At 44.3% G+C, this 20,606-nt stretch overlaps 1 protein-coding gene across 1 annotated transcript in view; it reads right to left on the reverse strand.

Annotated features, from left to right (window-relative positions):
• BFSP2 (beaded filament structural protein 2) overlaps positions 1-20,606 on the reverse strand; it is a 73,626-nt gene that overhangs the window by 8,547 nt on the left and 44,473 nt on the right. Inside the window, exon 4 of the mRNA XM_073567948.1 lies at positions 8,328-8,489. Within this exon, the coding sequence (XP_073424049.1) occupies positions 8,328-8,489 (162 nt within the window). The remainder of the gene's footprint in view (positions 1-8,327; positions 8,490-20,606) is intronic.

The following is a 20,606-nucleotide window of genomic DNA, read 5'->3' on the forward strand; positions in this document are numbered from 1 at the left end:
AGCTAAGTACCAGCCATACTGGCAGTACAGTTCCCTAGAGTGGAAGGAAGAAGCGGAACCGTGGGTTGAGAACAGAACTCTTGCAAGCTGGACTGTGGTGAAATAGAAAGGTACAGTAAAGTTAGAGAACAAGCGAGTAAAGCGGAAGGAATTAAAAATGGATGCAGAAAATGCTCCATATTGTAAAGGAAATGTTCATCAAGTTGTGTGTCCGCTATCTACTGTACGTAATTCCCCTCAAGTTATTGTTAAATGTAAAGTTTATTTTTGACTGGTGGTCTCCCCCACTGAACTGTCAAACATCTGGTTCTGGCCAACCAACGTCATCGATTACATGCTGCCTGCAAGGGCATAGTATCCTCACAGCAAAAGTCCACACACTCAGCCAGGACTGCCGTCTTCATGTAATGTGGCAGGGCATAAGATATGAGTAGCTCACCCATGGCTACCTCCCTGTGCAACATTACATTTATATGAACATTTTTTCCTGAAATTGGCCATTTGTTTGGAAATAGCTCGCTGCGTTTCGTTGCCTGTAGAATCACTTTTCTAGGGGAATTCAAGCAGATCCTTTGGACGCACTGCAGAATCACAGTGTACTGATGTTGCAAAGGGGACAAGTTCAAAAATACTACTATTCTTCCTAAGTACCTGTGTGATGCATACAAGAGATAATGTAACTTTGTATCTTGAAAGAATTAAGTATCCTGTATTGAAAGTAACTTTTTGAAAGATTTTAGTGTAGTGAGCACTGTGACCCAGGGAAGTGCAGATTAATTCCTTCCCAGTGACTGGTACAAACCCACACTTGGTGTATGGGTTGTGCAGCAGTGACACAAAGTAAACTCTCAAAGCCCCATATCAGAATGGTAAGATGGGCTGTGGGCTTTCTATCACTTTGATGCAACCTGACTTGGTGGAAGCTCCAGCAAAGATCAAGAAATCCTACTTTGGTAAAAAGGAGTGCTAAAAAAAGTTGTGCCACTTGCTAATAAAGCTATTGGTTAATTTACAATTTCTATGTAATTTTTGGAAGTCTTTCTTACAAACGAAGTCCAATACTTTACCTCATCTCCTACAATATTGCAACTTACATGGCACAATGGTTGTATCTTAAAGATTCATTTTTGGAGAAGATACATAATGTGTTTGATGCTTGTCGCCATATTGCATTTTTGCAACTGGACAGGTGCCTACTAGATAATCGGCTCACTGCTACCATAACACCATTGGGCAGTTTCTCACTATCTAGAATTTACATGTAAGAGATGATAGAAATGAATTTCATGGTACTCAGGTACTGCACTCATGTATTACTTGAGAGACAAAAGGCAGTGAGCTGCAGTTGTGGCCAAAAGTATTGACACCCCTGCAATTTTGTCAGATAATACTCAGTTTCTTCCTGAAAATGATTGCAAACACAAATTCTTTGTTATAATTATCTTCAATTAATTTGTCTTAAATGAAAAAACACAAAAAGAATTGTCCTAAAGCCAAATTGGATATAATTCCACACCAAACATGAAAAAGAGGGTGGACAAAAGTATTGGCACTGTTCGAAAATTCATGTGATGCTTCTGTAATTTGTGTAATTAACAGCACCTGTAACTTACCTGTGGCACCTAACAGATGTTGGCAATAACTAAATCACACTTGCAGCCAGTTGACATGGATTAAAGTTGACTCAACATCTGTCCTGTGTCCTTGTGTGTACCACATTGAGCATGAAGAAAAGAAAGAAGACCAAAGAACTGTCTGAGGACTTGAGAAACCAAATTGTGAGGAAGCATGAGCAATCTCAAGGCTACAAGTCCATCTCCAAAGACCTGAATGTTCCTGTGTCTACCGTGTGCAGTGTCATCAAGAAGTTTAAAGCCCATGGCACTGTGGCTAACCTCCCTAGATGTGGACAGAAAAGAAAAATTGACAAGAGATTTCAACGTAAGATTGTGCGGATGTTGGATAAAGAACCTCGACTAACATCCAAACAAGATCAAGCTGCCCTGCAGTCCAAGGGTACAACAGTGTCAACCTGTACTATCCACCGGCGCCTGAATGAAAAGGGACTGTATGGTAGGAAACCCAGGAAGACCCCACTTCTTACCCCGAGACATAAAAAAGTCAGGCTGGAGTTTACCAAAACTTACCTGAAAAAGCCTAAAACGTTTTGGAAGAATGTTCTCTGGTCAGATGAGACAAAAGTAGAGCTTTTTGGGCAAAGGCATCAACATAGAGTTTACAGGAGAAAAAAAGAGGCATTCAAAGAAAAAAGCACGGTCTCTACAGTCAAACATGGCGGAGGTCCCCTGATGTTTTGGGGTTGCTTTGCTGCCTCTGGCACTGGACTGCTTGACCGTGTGCATGGCATTATGAAGTCTGAAGACTACCAACAAATTTTGCAGCATAATGTAGGGCCCAGTGTGAGAAAGCTGGGTCTCCCTCAGAGGTCATGGGTCTTCCAGCAGGACAATGACCCAAAACACACTTCAAAAAGCACTAGAAAATGGTTTGAGAGAAAGCACTGGAGACTTCTAAGGTGGCCAGCAATGAGTCCAGACCTGAATCCCATAGAACACCTTTGGAGAGATCTAAAAATGGCAGTTTGAAGAAGGCACCCTTCTAATATCAGGGACCTGGAGCAGTTTGCCAAAGAAGAATGGTCTAAAATTCCAGCAGAGCATTGTAAGAAACTCATTGATGGTTACCGGAAGCGGTTGGTCGCAGTTATTTTGGCTAAAGGTTGTGCAACCAAGTATTAGGCTGAAGGTGCCAATACTTTTGTCTGGCCCATTTTTGGAGTTTTGTGTGAAATGATCAATGATTTGCTTTTTGCTTCATTCTCTTTTGTGTTTTTTCATTTACGACAAATTAAATGAAGATAATAATACCAAAGAATGTGTTTGCAATCATTTTCAGGAAGAAACTGAGTATTATCTGACAAAATTGCAGGGATGTCAATACTTTTGGCCACAACTGTATAATAAGTTATTGCAGACCAGACAACATTCTCTCCTTAATTTCACCATGGAATTTGGATGGCTATCAGCCAAACTATGGTTCAGCTGGTCATTTGACTGGCCAATTGACCCAAACACAGGAGTGCTCACTGTGCTCAGTGCTCCGTTGTCCACTATGACATCTAATACACATGAAAGAAAAGTGAAAAACACCACATACTCGCCTCTCCCCTGCTCTTTCTGTTCATGTCTCCAGTGTACTGACTCTCTGCAGTGCTCAACTGACTTGATTAAATGACATAATCATGCCAGCTGTCTCACACACCGATTGGTGGAAGAAGGTGCCAGTGGCCCCTCCACCATCAATGTATTCACCTCTGTCTGCATCCCAAGGAGGCAGATAGCGATGGAGGTGGCTGTGGATTGTCAGTGAAATAAAGTATAAGATTAGCATGCACCCTGTTGGAATAATTCAAGATGCCGATGTAACGAACCTTATAGGTCTCATAATCAAGTAGAATCAAATTCACCGCACTCTCCAGTGTAATATCTTACAGAAAACATGAAATTTATTTGTGGACACAAGAACAAGGGAGTAGAAAGTAAAATACACTGGGAGATGGCGACTACAAAAGATGATGTTTAAACCCCGCCGGGGTCTTACTCATATGTCGCTGCAAGACAAAAGGGAATGTATCAAAAAAGCATAAATTACATGTTACATACAGTTGTGGCCAAAAGTATTGACACCCCTGCAATTTTGTCAGATAATACTCAGTTTCTTCCTGAAAATGATTGCAAACACATTCTTTGGTATTATTATCTTCATTTAATTTGTCTTAAATGAAAAAACACAAAAGAGAATGAAGCAAAAAGCAAAACATTGATCATTTCACACAAAACTCCAAAAATGGGCCAGACAAAAGTATTGGCACCCTCAGCCTAATACTTGGTTGCACAACCTTTAGCCAAAATAACTGCGACCAACCGCTTCCGGTAACCATCAATGAGTTTCTTACAATGCTCTGCTGGAATTTTAGACCATTCTTCTTTGGCAAACTGCTCCAGGTCCCTGATATTAGAAGGGTGCCTTCTCCAAACTGCCATTTTTAGATCTCTCCACAGGTGTTCTATGGGATTCAGGTCTGGACTCATTGCTGGCCACCTTAGAAGTCTCCAGTGCTTTCTCTCAAACCATATTCTAGTGCTTTTTGAAGTGTGTTTTGGGTCATTGTCCTGCTGGAAGACCCATGACCTCTGAGGGAGACCCAGCTTTCTCACACTGGGCCCTACATTATGCTGCAAAATTTGTTGGTAGTCTTCAGACTTCATAATGCCATGCACACGGTCAAGCAGTCCAGTGCCAGAGGCAGCAAAGCAACCCCAAAACATCAGGGAACCTCCGCCATGTATGACTGTAGGGACCGTGCTTTTTCTTTGAATGCCTCTTTTTTTCTCCTGTAAACTCTATGTTGATGCCTTTGCCCAAAAAGCTCTACTTTTGTCTCATCTGACCAGAAAACATTCTTCCAAAACATTTTAGGCTTTTTCAAGTAAGTTTTGGCAAACTCCAGCCTGGCTTTTTTATGTCTCGGGGTAAGAAGTGGGGTCTTCCTGGATCTCCTACCATACAGTCCCTTTTCATTCAGACGCTGACGGATAGTACGGGTTGACACTGTTGTACCCTCGGACTGCAGGGCAGCTAGAACTTGTTTGGATGTTAGTCGAGGTTCTTTATCCAACATCCGCACAATCTTGCTTTGAAATCTCTTGTCAATTTTTCTTTTCCGTCCACATCTAGGGAGGTTACCCACAGTGCCATGGGCTTTAAACTTCTTGATGACACTGCGCACGGTAGACATAGTTACATTCAGGTCTTTGGAGATGGACTTGTAGCCTTGAGATTGCTCATGCTTCCTCACAATTTGGTTTCTCAAGTCCTCAGACAGTTCTTTGGTCTTCTTTCTTTTCTCCATGCTCAATGTGGTACACACAAGGACACAGGACAGAGGTTGCGTCAACTTTAATCCATGTCAACTGGCTGCAAGTGTGATTTAGTTATTGCCAACACCTGTTAGGTGCCACAGGTAAGTTACAGGTGCTGTTAATTACACAAATTAGAGAAGCATCACATGATTTTTCGAACAGTGCCAATACTTTTGTCCACCCTCTTTTTTATGTTTGGTGTGGAATTATACCCAATTTGGCTTTAGGACAATTCTTTTTGTGTTTTTTCATTTAAGACAAATTAATTGAAGATAATAATAACAAAGAATTTGTGTTTGCATTCATTTTCAGGAAGAAACTGAGTATTATCTGACAAAATTGCAGGGGTGTCAATACTTTTGGCCACAACTGTAAGTATAAATAAAAATAAAGACATAAAGACAAAAATAAAACTAACATAGTTCCCCCAACAAGGAAGGTCATGAATCATAATTCAAAATCCAACAAAATCAATGAGTTACAACAAAATCATGTATATACATTCACAGGGTCATGGTGTCTAAAGATAACCAAATGGTGGACAGATGATGTAAAAATGAAGTAACAGAGGTTTACCTTAATCCAGGTATAGTGTATGTATGAAGCACAGGTATAGCGAGAAAATTCCCTAAGGAATCCACAGAAGCTGCAAGGAATGGTGATATAGTTAAAAGGTATTCAAAACGGAGTATGAGGTAAGTAATAGGAAGAAGCCACAATACCTATTTCAACGGGCTGTGGTGCCTGGAATATATACAGTATGTAAAGCCCGATATGACTGAGGACCTGTAGGGTTAGAGGTTATATAATGAGCGCATCTATAAAATTGTTTTGAAGTGTTTCCATGTGAATAAATGGCCAGTTACCTTGTGATGTAGCATGGACCAGCTAACCTTAATAGATGTTTGTTAATACCCAGCTTTAATTAGCATTTATTGGCCGCATAATCTGTACCTTGTTCCACTTTGTCACTTATATATGTATGGCTACATTAGCATATAACAACCTTTGCTACATTTGTATGGCTACATTAACATATAACAACCTGGGCTATTTGTAGGACCACATCACCTCTCTCCACATAGCCCATTACATCATCCCGACGTTTGCATCTCTAATACACACTTCTGACAGCTTGTTACCAAGTACATGGCTTCCTTGACGACCGGCGCATGCGCGGTCGCGATCACTGATAGCGCTACATCATTTCCGGGCCCGACGCCATGCTTCGGACACCGGCTTTTCACACCGCTATTTATAGATCCCCAGATACATGGAGGGGGCATGCCATACAGCCAGGTGCGGGAGCGCCACTCGTCCACGCTACATCACAAGGTAACGGGAAATTCACATGGACACATTTCAGAACAATTTTATAGACGTGCTCATTATATGACCTCTAACCCTACAGGTCCTCAGCCATATCGGGCTTTACATATATATTCCAGGCACCGTAGCCTGTTGAAATAGGTACTGTATTGTGGCTTCTTCCTATTACTTACCTCATACTCCTCTTTGAATACCTTTTAACTATATCACCATTCGTTGCAGCTTCTGTGGATTCCTTAGGGAATTTTCTCGCTATACCTGTGCTTCATACATACACTATACCTGGATTAAGATAAACCTCTGCTACTTCATTTTTACATCATCTGTCCACCATTTGGTTATCTTTAGACACCATGACCCTGTGAATGTATATACATGATTTTGTTGTAACTCATTGATTTTGTTGGATTTTGAATTATGATTCATGACCTTCCTTGTTGGGGGAACTATGTTAGTTTTATTTTTGTCTTTATTTTTATTTATACTTATGTAACTTGTACTTTATGTTTTTTTGATACATTCCCTTTTGTCTTTCAGCTTCATATGATTAAGACCACGGCTGGGTCGAAACGTCATCTTTTGTAGTTGCCTTCTCCCAGTGTATTTTACTTTCTACTCCCTTGTTCTTGTGTCCACAAATAAATTTAATGTTTTCTGTAAGATATTACACTGGAGCGTGCAGTGAATTGTCAGTGGGCAGGGGAGGGCATGGTGTCGCCCATGAACCACTGTTTCAGCCCTTTGGCTGTCTCGGTCCTTGGGCCTTGGGCCAGACTGGAACAGCCAGAGGGACGGATTTAGCCCCTCAGCTGCAGTTTTCACACCCCTCGTTTAATGTGCATGGGGGCCTTTTCACAGGGCTCTCTGCTGTCTTAGTCCACTACTTTTGGAGGCACACCCTTCCTTTCTGTGTTGTTTGTACAGGCAGTTAAGTGGAGTAGGTATGCTTTGTGGTATGGCAATAAGTGGGAATTAGAGAATTGTGTTAACATGAAAAAGGGGAATAAGTGACATTTTCATAGCAATTAAAAAAAAATAAAATAAAATATATATATATATATATATATATATATATCTCACTAGTTGGAGAGTGATCAATAGCCTATGGGCCCAGAAAATTATTCCTCTGCTGTCTATGCTTTGGCTTTGACAGAGAAAAAGGCAGTCAGCCTGGCAATACCCTTCACATACTACCTACACAGGCCAACATGGGAAAGTTTCCATTTTGTTGAGCACAGGGCAAGAAATGGAGCTACCAAATATGAAGATGGGGCACCTGTGATAACAGTAGCATAGTGATCCTTTGTACAATTTACTATTTTATGCATGCTTAAGTATAATTGTAGCTGGAAAACACCTTTATATTTTTACAGCTGTTAGGCTACTTTCACACTTGCGTTTTTTTGTGCTGCATGCGCAGTGCAAACGCGCATAAAAAATGCACCATGCGGTTTTTATGCGTTTTCTTGTTTTTTCCGCATGGTTTTTGCAAACAAAAAAAGCATGCGTTTTTTGCGCTGACTTTAATGTGTTTTTGGGTGTGTGTGCACATGAGAAAGGTCGGACGCACAAAAAATACAACAGGATGCATTTTGTGCGCCCGGGCGCACAATACAAAAAACCGCATACGCGTACAAACGCATGACTATGCGCACCCATGTTAAGTATAGGAAAAAATCGCATGCGCATTTATGTGCAAAAACGCAGCGCAAAAAAACACAAGTGTGAAAGTAGCCTTACATCCGGAATAGAAGACACACAAGATAGATGTTGGCTTTAGATAACAAGTTCAACATTCTCCATTACCAAGAGTGATTAGCATCATGTGATTGCTACATTCATTTTCAAGGCCCTAGAGTATAAGTGTGTTAAGAGTATTCTTAGAACATCACCCTCATTACTCCCATATGTGGTATTTCATCTGAGGTTTTAATATCATTTTATTGAACTTGCATCAGATAACTTTTACTTGTGATGTTTCCTACGAGGAGGACATTTCACGGGGTGGTGACTATATAATGCACAATATAAAAAAATAATGTTAGGTTCACTTACTTTAGCTTGAAGAAGGGCACCCGATTCAGCTCTGTTCTTCTCGATGTCTTTCTCCCAGTGAATTCTGATGGTCTCCAAAATATCATCAAGCCCTGTGCCGATTGGAGTATCTACTTCTTCCAGCTGAGATCCTGCCAGCTGCTTGTATAGCATCTTCACATCCTAGTTCATTTTAGAATACAGTATATGACTTTTTAAACTTTTTTTTTACCTTTTCACATGAACCTTTATAACTTGACCATGGGGATGACTTACTGTTGGTGATAGTACGCTACATCTTTTAATGAGAATATATTACTCACTCACTTATCTCTTATATTACAGGTGAGTCAGTCCAAAACATACTTGTACCTTAAAAACTCTTCAGCGCCTCCTTCAAGACTGATAATCCATCCCTTTCTATTGATGTGAATGATGTCCCCTACTTCATCCACAACTAGTCTTCCACTACCTCTTTTTACCTATGGGCCAGGACTGGAAACAATTTGTTTGTGTCACTTGCCTTGAGATAATTGACAAGCAAGGTTTACAATTGAATGTTAGTGACATAGAGGACATCATACAAATCAATCACAAGCAGAAAGGAAGGATTACCAAGGTAGCGGGAGGCATAGAAGATGGTTTGGTCTGGACCTGCCCACCAGACTCCTCTGCAATGATTTATATAAGGAGCAGGACATGTATGAAGCTAACAAAGGGTTGACTGCAGTTTAGCATAGAAAAACCTGATGACAGCTTCATTTTAGTGAATTGAATATGAAGAAATGACATTGGAACATTATTTTATTGATTTCTATGTTGTTGACCACAGTTTTAAAGTAGATGCCCATATTTCACAGCTTACATATAAAATTGGTCTACTAAAAAGTGAACTGACTTTGTACAGTCTTTACACACTGTTTTACTGTGTAATAATACTGAGCTTGCTCTAATGTCGGACATTCTAGGAAACTTGTTTCTACAGCAGACTTTGAAGAATAACTAAACTAAAATTACCAATGTGATATAGAAACTCAGCTAAACTATTAGGATTGTGTCTGTGGACAAGTATGTTGACTGATAAGACTAACAACCAGCAGAACAGTGAATGTATCTCAGGACTGTAACACGGTATATGATATGTAATGCAGTATACTTACACAGTTACATATTTGTGCTTTCAATTCTTCATGTCTGTTAATTTTAACTTGGAAATGAAACATTTGTAAACCAGTGCCAAGTGGATAATAATAATAATATTTTTTACATTTATATATGTATTTGCAACTAGAATTTGGTGAACCAAGTGCTAGACACTTTATGGCTCATTCTAGGGCTGTAATTTAGAAAACAGTGTAACTTGGATTTAAATGGGGTGTGTGGTTACAAATGTGACAATATACTACAAAGGGGTATAACTTAAGAAGCAAATATATGCCATAATTGAGGTGAAAAATGTTAACCAACCAATAGGTAGTATAAAGTTATACAAAAATATCTAAATGTGCACAAAATACATCATTCAGGAAAAGCCACTGTAATACGTTTGGTAAACTTTTAGATTGTATTTTATGGGTTATGCTACTAAATGTTTTAAACCATTTGTAATGATTAGTACAATAATAACAGGTGTGAGGGGAATCATATGTGAGGGATGGTATGTGTCCCCTAGGATACGCATAGAAGCATATTAAGGCCGCTGGAGTGCATTGCAGTCACAAGTATAGCTGTGGTTGCAATGCAGAATAAAAGTAAGTTGGTGTTGGATAAGCTTTTTGCTCAAGGCAGATTTAAGAAAATCCAGCATGGGCTTTTATTTTTGGAGCGAACTACAGGATGGTAGTGGGGCAGTTTTCTCCCTCTAACAAGGTCCTACATGTAGCCCATGGACACAGATCCCATTTAAAAATACTGCAGCAAAGGGTTGGGTGTGTCAGTCTTGGTTTGCAAATTGCAGAGTAGGTGGCTCTGCAGCATACGGCTTGTGTGAAGTAACATGGAGCCAAGGGAAGCAGAAACGCCTGACACCACTCAGCGTGACACTGTGGTGCAGTCACCCATGGCAACTGGTCTTGGATACTGACTGTCCTGACACCCCGGCTGCGATCCAGAGGATACAATCTGCTTTCCATTTGTGAGTTACTCTGGACATTAAAGACATTTGCTTTGAATGTTTATGTGGTCCTTGCCTATCTGTTGCACTGCATCAACCCGCTTCACTACATATGATGCAGAATGTGGACAGTGTGTACTGAGGCATACCCAAAGCCCGCTGCATGTCAGTTATTAGGCAATGCTGCAGCCCAAGCCTGCCGACAAGATGGAGTAGCTTTTGAAGCAGTTGGTCCTCATTCACTAACAACAACAGGAGAAGCAGCAACTGCAGCAATAACACAATCATCAGCAGGAACTGTTGTATCAGCAGCAGCAGAAAACTAATGATCTGATGGTACAGCAGATTGTGGCGCTGCGAGAGGTGCCCTCACCAGTGACCCTGATCCATTCTGAGGCCCATTCTGTGGAAGATGAGTCCTGGGGAGGATTTGGAGGTTTTCCTAACCGTGTTCGAGCACACAGCAGAGGAGGAGAGATTGTCGATGTTCCAGTGGGCTGAAGTGGTGCCCTGCTTTCTGATGGGAGATGCCCAGAAGGCCTACTTGTACATCAGTCAGGATGATGCCCTGGACGATAAGAAACTGAAAGGTGAGATCCTTGCCAGACTGGGGGTTAATACATATGTGAGGGCACGACAGGTATTTCTCTAGTCCTTTGCAGAGTCTCGCCCTGCCAGGTCTCAGTCATATGACTTGTTACAGCTTGTTAAAGCTGGTAAAAAAATGGCTGCAGCCTGACACTTTAACCCTTCCTTATGGTGGAGAGAGTGGTGGTTTACCGGCTAGTAAGAACTCTGCCAGCCGCTATTCAGCGTTGGGTGGACAAAGGGGATCCCTGCACTCTAGACCAGGTGGTCAGCCTGATTGAGAAATACATGGCCACTCAGGACTTTATATGGGTCTCTGTTCCACTATGGTTATCACATCGGGCCATGCCAGCCCAGGAGGGAAAGGTCCATGACCCTCTGCTGGGACCAATCAGGACTGAGCCTGCACTGAGGAGGTACCCCGGAATGTGAGTGACAAGAGATCCCGTTCCCCTAAAATGTCCCCGAGGTCCATTTGTGCCACAGATATTAAGTGTTGGCGGTGCCAAGGGCCAGGACATGTGGCTGCCAACTGCCCCCTGAAAGCTGAACCCATGGACTGCGGGTTTACTCGGCATGTATCGATGTACACTCAGTCCATTTTCGCCACGGATCCGTTCGTTCAAGCGGGTGAACCACATCTGTGCCAGGTGCGCGTAAACTGACACCAAGCCGAGGCCCTCCTGGACTCGGGAAGCCTAGTGACACAGGTACATGGATCATTGATCTCGTGCTTGGAACCCACTAGAAAGAAAAGAAAGTGGTATACATTGTAAACTTTGGGAGTACCCAACAGTGAAGGTTACTTTTTCCACCACGTGTGGAGAGATTAAATATGTGGTGGTAGTTGTAAAGACCCTTCCATATGGGACTGTGTTGTGAAGAGTGTTGGGACTGTTCTGGTCCCTGTGGGAGAAGAGGGTTAACCCTCCTAGGGTAAATGCTATTCCAGGCGTGGAACCCGAAGATCCTGAGTCAGGGATTCCTGGCATAGAGGTCACCAACCAAAGTACAGAGTGTAACCCTGACAGGTTTCCCTAGAGGTATTAGCAGGAGGGGTCGAGGAGACCCTACCAATCCCCAAGCTGAAAGTGTCCCCTGGTACATTCGGGACTGCTCAACTCCAGGATCCTACTCTGGCCCAGGCACAAGAAACGGTCATAGAAATAAATGGGGTGGCTCAGCAAACGGGTGCAGAGGCAGTTTTCCCCCACATGGCTATCTAACCAGGATTTGCTATACAGGGTGGATAAGATCCAGGATGAAGCGGTGGAACAGCTGGTAGTGCCCCAGACGTACCGGCAAGCAGTGCTAGAGATGGCACACACACATGTTGGGGGGGCACTTAGGGGTAAATAAAACTCAAGAAGGTATTCTGCAGCAGTTCTTTTGACCCAGGATTTATGCTGAGGTGCAGAGGCATTGTGAATCATGTCCTGAGTGTCAACTGACCACACCCACTACACATTTCTAGAGTCCATTGGTACCTCTGCCTATTATAGAGGTACCATTTGAGCGGTTAGCAATGGATCTAGTGGGTCTTATAGTGAAATCCGCCCGTGGCCATCAACATATTCTGGTCATAGTGGACTACGCCACGTGGTACCCAGAGGCGATAACACTTCACCAAACCTCAGCAAAACTAATTGTCCGTGAGCTGTTTGCAATGTTCTGCTGCCTTGGACTCCCAAAGGAGATCCTTACAGATCAGGGGACTCCTTTTATGTCCAAGGTGAAAAGGGAGCTATGTAAGCTGCTCTGGATTAAACAGCTGCGCACATTGGTGTGCCACCCACATACCGATGGGTTGGTGGAAAGATTTAATAAAACACTTAAATCTACGCTGAAAAAGGTGGTTTCCAAGGAAGAAAGGGATTGGGACATGTTGTTGCCCTACTTAATGTTCGCCAACCACGATGTACCGCAGACTTCCACAGGATTTTCATTCTTTAAGCTACTGTATGGCAGGCATCCTAGGGGTTTGCTGGATGTGGCTAAAGAGATGTGGGGGCAGGAATCTACGCCGCATAAAAGTGTAGTAGAGCACGTGGCCAATATGCAAGACCAGATCGCAGCTGTCATGCCCATAGTTAAAAGAGCATCTAATGGATGGCCAGGCAGCACAGAAATGCACATATAATAAAAGAGCCACAGTCAAATCCTTTAAAGAAGGGGATCAAATGTTAGTGCTAGTGGCCACCACGGAGAGTAAATTCATGGCCAAGTGGCAAGGCCTATATGAGGTTCGGGAAAAAGTTGGGGAAGTGAATTACCGAGTTTACCAGCCCAGGAAAAGAAAACTCGAACACTTATATCATGTCAATCTGTTAAAAGTGTGGAAGGAATGGGAGTGTATGCTTGGATGCAAATCCCGATGTATCATCTGGGGACTCTCCGATAGTGGCCTGGATAGAAGCCGAGAGAGGGGTAAAAATAGACACTCTCTCGAAACAGCAGCATCGGAATTCGGATGTATTCTCTGAACTACCTCTGTCATCCAGCTTGACATTGTCACCGAGCCTCACGTAAGGGTGCAAATGAAACCACACTGGTGCCCGAGGCCCGGAGACAAGCCATTGCAAGTGAGGTAAGACAAATGCTCCAGCTAGGTATAATTGAGGAGTCCCGGAATGACTGGGCTAGTCCCATTGTGCTAATCCCAAAGCCAGACGGGTCATTACGGTTCTGTAATGACTTCCATAAATTCAGTGAGGTGTCGAAGTTAGACCTTTATTCAATGCCCTGGGTGGACGAGCTGATTGAGCGACTGGGCTAGGCCCATTACGTTACCACACTTGATCTGACCAAGGGTTATTGGCAGGTGGGTGCCTCTTACAGAGTCAGCAAAAGAAAAGACCGTCTTCATAACACCAGAGGTTCTGTACCACTATGTCGTATTGCCCTTTAGACTACATGGGGCACCAGCCACGTGTCAGAGGCTGATGGACATAGTTCTAGAACCCCATCGGATGTATGCGTCAGCGTAGTTGGAAGATGTCATCATCTTTAGTACTGACTGGCATATCCACTTGTCTCAGGTACAAGCGGTAGTAGATTTTATCACACCCACAGGTTTGATGGTGAATCCCAAGAAAGTGGGATAGGGCTCGAGGAAGCCCGGTACTTAGAATAAGTGATGCACCATGGGGTTATCAAACAACAAATAAATAAAATCAAAGCCATACAGAACTGGCCCCAACCTGGTACCATCAAAAACTTGAGAGTGTTTCTCAGAATCATTGTGTATTACAGAAGGTTTAAACCTAATTTTTCAGAGAGAACAACACCCCTAACCGATCTTTTCAAGGGAAAGAAGTCGGTCTTGGTCTGGTGGAACTCTCAGGCAGAGGAAGCATACCAATCCATGAAGGTGGCGCTGTCCTCATTAGCCTCAACTTCCAGAAATGCCTCATTGTGCAGATGGATGCCACTATCTTGGGCCTAGGAGCGGTCCTGTTGCAGGATGAACGGAGAGGAACATCTGGTCACCTACCTAAGTAGGAAACTCACCCCGACCGAGAAATTATAGCATACTGGAAAAGGAGTGCCTCGCCGTTAATTGGGCCTTGCAGTGCCTATGCTATTATTCGCTCGGTCGACCGTTTTGCTTTGTGACATATCATTCACCCTTGGGTATGGATGAGAAATGCCAAGGAATGATTGGGTCACAGATGGTTTCTCTCTCTGCAAAATGTTAATTTCATTGTGGAACATCAGTTGCGGAAGTTGCAGTGAAATGCGGATGCCCTGTCATGGGCCCCCTGTAGGGTGACAAATGTTCAACCCCACAAGTTTGAACAGAGGAGGGATATGTGAGGCAGTGAGGAGGATCATATGTGAGGGATGGTATGTGTCCCCTAGGATGCGCATAGAAGCATATTAATGCCACTAGAGTGCATTGCAGTCACAAGTATAGCTGTGGCTGCAATGCAAAATATAAGTAAGTTGGTTTTGGACAAGCTATTTGCCTAAGGTAGATTTAAGAAAACCTAGCATGGGCTTTTATTTTTGGCGCAAACTACAGGATGCTAGTGGGGAGGTTCGCTCCCTCCAGCCGGTTCTTACAAGTGGCCCATGGCCACAGATTCCTTTTAAAAACCCTGCAGCAAAGGGTTGGGTGTGTCAGTCTTGATTTGCCAACTGCAAAACAGGTGGCTTTGCAGCGTCCGACTTGTGTGAAGTAACATGGAGCCAAGGGAAGCAAAAACACCTGGCACCCCTCAGCATGACATGGCGGTGCAGTTCCCCATGGCAACAGGTCTCAGATACGACTGTCTTGACGCCCAAGCTGTGATCCAGAGGATACCATTTGCTTTCCATTCGTGAGTTACTTTGGGCATTAAAGGCTTTTGCTTTGAACATTTATGTGGTCCCTGCCTATCTGTTGCAGTGCACCAACCCCGCTGTACTACATAGGGTTGAGGCCCTGAACTGTTGTTCAGATTGTACAGATTAATTATTGAAAAATTAGAGCAAAAGTTTTAGGAAAGTGATGAAAAAATGCTTCAAAGTAAGACTTTTTTCAAAACTAGAAGTCTTAATAGTTTATTTACAGCAATTAATAAGATGCAAAGTGAGCAAAAGGGAAACCTATATAAACATTGAAGTGACTACCATTTGCCTTGAAAACAGCGTCAAAGTATCAATTCTTGTAGATACACTTTTACACAGTTTTTGAAATTACTCTGCAGGGAGGCTGTTCCAACCATCTCAGAGAACTAACCACAGATCTTCTGTGGATGTAGGTTAGCGCAAATCCTTCTGTGCATTCATGTAATGCCACACAAATTTAATGATGTTGATGATGCTGAGAAGAAGAGCCAATCTGACACCTCACTGATGGTGTGGCATGATCAATAAATATCTACCACTATTTCTCTTAAATACTGATCAAATCCCCAATTCCATGAACTGAAATACAGCCACAAACTTGCATGGAACCTCCACCATGCTTCACTGTTGCCTGCAGACACTCATAATTATACTACCCTCCAATCCTTTGGTGGACATCCTTGTGTTACAGAAAAACATTTCACAATTTGACTCATCAGTCCAGAGCACCTGCTACCATTTTTCTGCACTCCTGTTCTGTTTTTGTGCATAGTTAAGTCATTTGGCCTTGTTTCCATGTCAATGATATAGCTTTTGGCCAAAATTCTTCCATGAAGACCACTTCTGACCAGATTTCTTGAGAACAGTAGATGTGTGCAGCAGGTTCCCACTGTTTCCTGCCAGTTGTGAGCTGATGACATGGGTGGAAATCTTCTGATTTTGTAAGGAAGTAAGAATGATGTGTCTTTTATCTGCTGAGCTAAGATTCCATGGCCAATCACAACTGTCTTCAACATTGCCTATTTCTTGGTGTCCTCAATGCTGAGACATACAGCCAAATACTTATACATCATGCAATACCAGGTGTCTGATTCCCTCAAAATTTATTCTGCAGCAGAAATACTAACCCAAACATACTGTTAATATCATTAAGAACTATCTTGAGCATAAAAAAGAACAAGTCATGGAAGTGATGATATGGCTCCCACAGATCGCTGATCTCAACGTCATCGAGTCTGTGTGGAATTCTAGAAAGAGACATTTGTGCATGCCTACTTCCACATAACATCTGTGGTTATGTCATGTCGGACGCTATTCACACCACAGCGTCCGGCAGGCAGAGGTAGTTCCACCTCCGTCCACTATAGCCTCAGTGGCGCCGGCTTGAGTTTCTCAGGCTATCGGGGGTTAATCTAGCTGAAGATCAGGCTGGATGTTTGGTCACGCCCACGGTCTTTAAATAGTCGTGCTGGCCTATGTGCATCGCCGATTATAGCTTGTGTGTCATACCAAGTGGTTCCGGTCTGGAGTGGAGGTGTTGGAGAGAGAGAGAGAGAGATTCATATCTGGTGTCGTATGATCCATTGTTACCTTCTCGCCTTCCCATATTTGTGTTTTGTTGTGCCCTGTTCACATTACTGTATAGTCCTGTGTGTATGCGGCGTGGTGCAGTTTAAGTTCTCCCTGTCTGTCTTTATTGTTTGGGGCTTTGGTGGTTTGTCTCCTCACTGGGTGGAGGGTGGAGGGTTAAGCTTAGGGCTGAGCAGGAGATAAGGAAAGGGTGGAGGCTCAGGCATTTGCACCATCAGCAAAAACCCTGGGTTGAGGGTCAGACAGGGTTTCCCCTAGTTAAAGGGACATCACAGGGGCCCCGGGTATTTCTGCCTTAGTTGACCTAAGCCCCGCGTGACATTATAATCGGCCCACATTTTTCAGGAGTCCATGGATCCCATGGATTCCATAACCCGCCAGTTGGCGGCGCTGTCCTTACAGGTCTCCGAGTTGAAAGGGGCAGTTCAGCAGCAGGGCCTGGTAGTAGCGAAGGTGCAAACGGCATCTGCAGGTGTCGGTGCAGAGCCGAAGATCCCGCTGCCAGAACGATTCTCAGGGGAACGCAGCAAATTTGTCATATTTCGGGAGGCCTGCAAGTTATATTTCCGCATGCGTCCAGTCTCCTCAGGTAATGAGGCTCAGCGGGTGGGCCTGGTGTTATCATTACTGAGTGGGGACCCCCAAGCATGGGCATTTTCCTTACCAGCTGACTCTGCTACATTTCATTCTGTCGATAATGTTTTTTCTGTACTCGGGCTCATTTATGATGATCCCGACAGATTAGCTCTAGCAGAATCTAAAATCCGCGCCCTCCGTCAGGGGGAACGTATGGCGGAAGACTATTGCTCCGAATTTCGCCGTTGGGCAGTAGACACACAGTGGAACGACCCAGCGCTGCAGAGTCAGTTTATTCAGGGGGTTTCAGGAAGAGTTAAACAGGCCCTCCTGATGTATGAGACTCCTGCATCGTTGGAGTCTGCCATGAGTTTGGTTATACGCATTGATCGCCGTTTGCGTCAGGGGGCACAGGAGACGCTACCCCTGAGGGAAAGCAGGGGTGCAAGTGTGGTTGCTGCAGGTGAGCCCACTGAGCCTATGCAAATTGCGGGGGTGTCACAGGTTAAGCGTCGCGTCCCTGGGTTCACGAAGCCCGGAGCATGTTTTTACTGTGGTAAAAGGAATCATTATGTTAACGCTTGTCCTGTGCTACCAAAGAAGGTCACACCGGCAGAAAACTACTAAGCTCAGTGGGTATGGAGGAGACCCAACTGAGCGTATGCATATCCTCCATGATGGTATCTCAATGTATGCTCCCTGCCAAGGTTATTATCGCGGGCAGAGAGCTACCAATATCAGTGTTTGTGGATAGCGGTTCCGCCACCAATCTCATAGATGAGGAGTTTGCACGCACTGCCGGGTTTAAGATCGAAAAACTCCCTCATCCTATTCAGGTGGTTACCATTAATGCCGCTCCCCTCCCTCAGGGGGAGATTACGGAGTTTGTGGCTGAGGTGAAACTCCACATTGGGGTCCTACATTCGGAGTGGGTTACATGTAGGATCCTCCGTAATCTCCCAGCACAAATGGTCTTGGGTTTTCCATGGTTGTCCAGGCACAACCCGGTGATTGATTGGAAAACTCAGGACATAGTCCAATGGAGTGGTTTTTGCCAGGACAATTGCTTGGCCACATGTGTGTCCGCCGTGACGCCCAGCCTTCCGGAGGCTTTGCAGGATTTCGCGGATGTTTTTTCTGAGAAGGGTTGCTCAGAACTGCCTCCACATAGAGCCTATGACTGTGCGATTAGGTTAAAACCCGGGGCCAAATTACCTAAGGCCAGGATGTTTAACATTTCTGGTCCAGAGAGACAAGCTCTGAAAGACTACATCGCGGAGAGTCTGAGCAAAGGGGTTTTTCTTCATTAAGAAGAAAGATGGGGGGTTACGGCCGTGTCTGGATTTCCGGGAGTTAAACCAGATTACGATCCATGATCCATACCCGATGCCTTTGATCCCTGATTTGTTCAACCAGGTGGCGGGGGCAAAGTGGTTTTCCAAGCTTGACCTCAGGGGGGCGTATAACCTCATAAGGGTCCGTCAGGGGGATGAATGGAAGACGGCCTTTAACACTCCTGAGGGTCATTTTGAGAGCCTGGTTATGCCATTTGGATTGACAACCGCGCCTGCTGTTTTCCAACATTTTATTAATGACGTGTTTGCTCATGTCCTGGGGAAATTTGTGATTGTATACCTGGATGATATCCTCATTTATTCGAGCGACCGGGACATTCATTTAGAGCATGTCAGGCAGGTGTTACAGTTGCTCCGTGAGAATAAGCTCTATGCTAAGCTGGAAAAATGCTTATTTTTTGTTCAGGAGTTGCCTTTTTTGGGATATATTGTGTCCGCCGCAGGGTTTAAAACGAACACCGCTAAGGTGCAAGCGGTGCTACAATGGGAAAGGCCTGATAATCTGAAAGCGCTCCAGCGGTTCCTTGGGTTTGCTAATTATTATAGGAAATTTATAAAACACTTTTCTACTATAGCCAAACCGCTCACGGACATGACAAAAAAAGGTACCGATCTGACTAGCTGGTCTGAGGTGGCGATACGTGCATTTGAGCGTCTGAAGAACAGTTTTGCTTCAGCCCCCATTCTGGTGCAACCGGACGTGTCTAAACCTTTTGTGGTGGAGGTTGATGCGTCTGAGGTGGGAGTGGGGGCAGTACTGTCACAGGGCTCATCTTTGAGCGATATGCATCCATGCGCCTACTTCTCCAAGAAGCTGTCGCCGGCTGAACGGAATTATGATATCGGCAACAGGGAGTTGTTGGCCATCAAATTGGCTTTTGAGGAATGGCGACACTTCTTGGAGGGGGCGGCTCACCAGGTCACAGTTATCACCGACCATAAGAACCTGCTCTATCTGGAGTCGGCCAAGCATCTGTCTCCTAGGCAGGCTCGCTGGGCATTGTTTTTTACACGTTTCAATTTTCTGGTGACCTACCGTCCCGGGGCTAAAAACACCAAGGCGGATGCCTTGTCCAGGTGTTTTCCGGGAGGAGAACCTCGGGAAGAGCCGGTACCCATCCTCCAGGAAGGTGTAGTGGTTTCGGCTCTCACGACTGAGGTAGAGGCGGAGATTGCCGAGGCCCAAGAGGAGGTACCGCCAGGACTTCCCGCCAGCAAATCATTTGTACCCCTTCATCTTCGTCTTAAGGTGTTGAGGGAACATCACGACTCAGTACTGGCTGGTCATCCAGGGGTTAAGGGCACCTTGGAGCTGGTATCGCGCCGTTTCTGGTGGCCCAAAATCCGGCAGGACGTGGTCTCGTACATGGCAGCTTGCATCACGTGCACCAGGGCCAAGTCGCCCCGAGCCCGTCTGCTGGCACGCTACAGCCTCTGGGGGTACCTAACTAATAGGCCATGGACAGAAATCTCCATGGATTTTATCACTGACTTGCCAGTCTCGGCGGGGAACACGGTCATCCTGGTGGTGGTTGACCGATTTTCAAAGATGGCGCATTTTGTCTCATTGCCCTCCTTGCCCAATGCGAAGACGTTGGCTCAGGTGTTTGTGCAGGAGGTGGTCAGACTCCACGGAGTTCCGTCGGACATAGTATCTGATAGGGGAACTCAATTTGTTGCGAGGTTTTGGAAAGCTTTTTGCTCACGTTTGGGGATCAAGTTGTCACATTCATCGGCGTTTCATCC

This window comes from Dendrobates tinctorius, unplaced genomic scaffold (genome assembly GCF_039654945.1).
Source record: "Dendrobates tinctorius isolate UK_male_01 unplaced genomic scaffold, ASM3965494v1 ptg000005l, whole genome shotgun sequence".
Taxonomy (NCBI): Eukaryota; Metazoa; Chordata; class Amphibia; order Anura; family Dendrobatidae; genus Dendrobates; species Dendrobates tinctorius.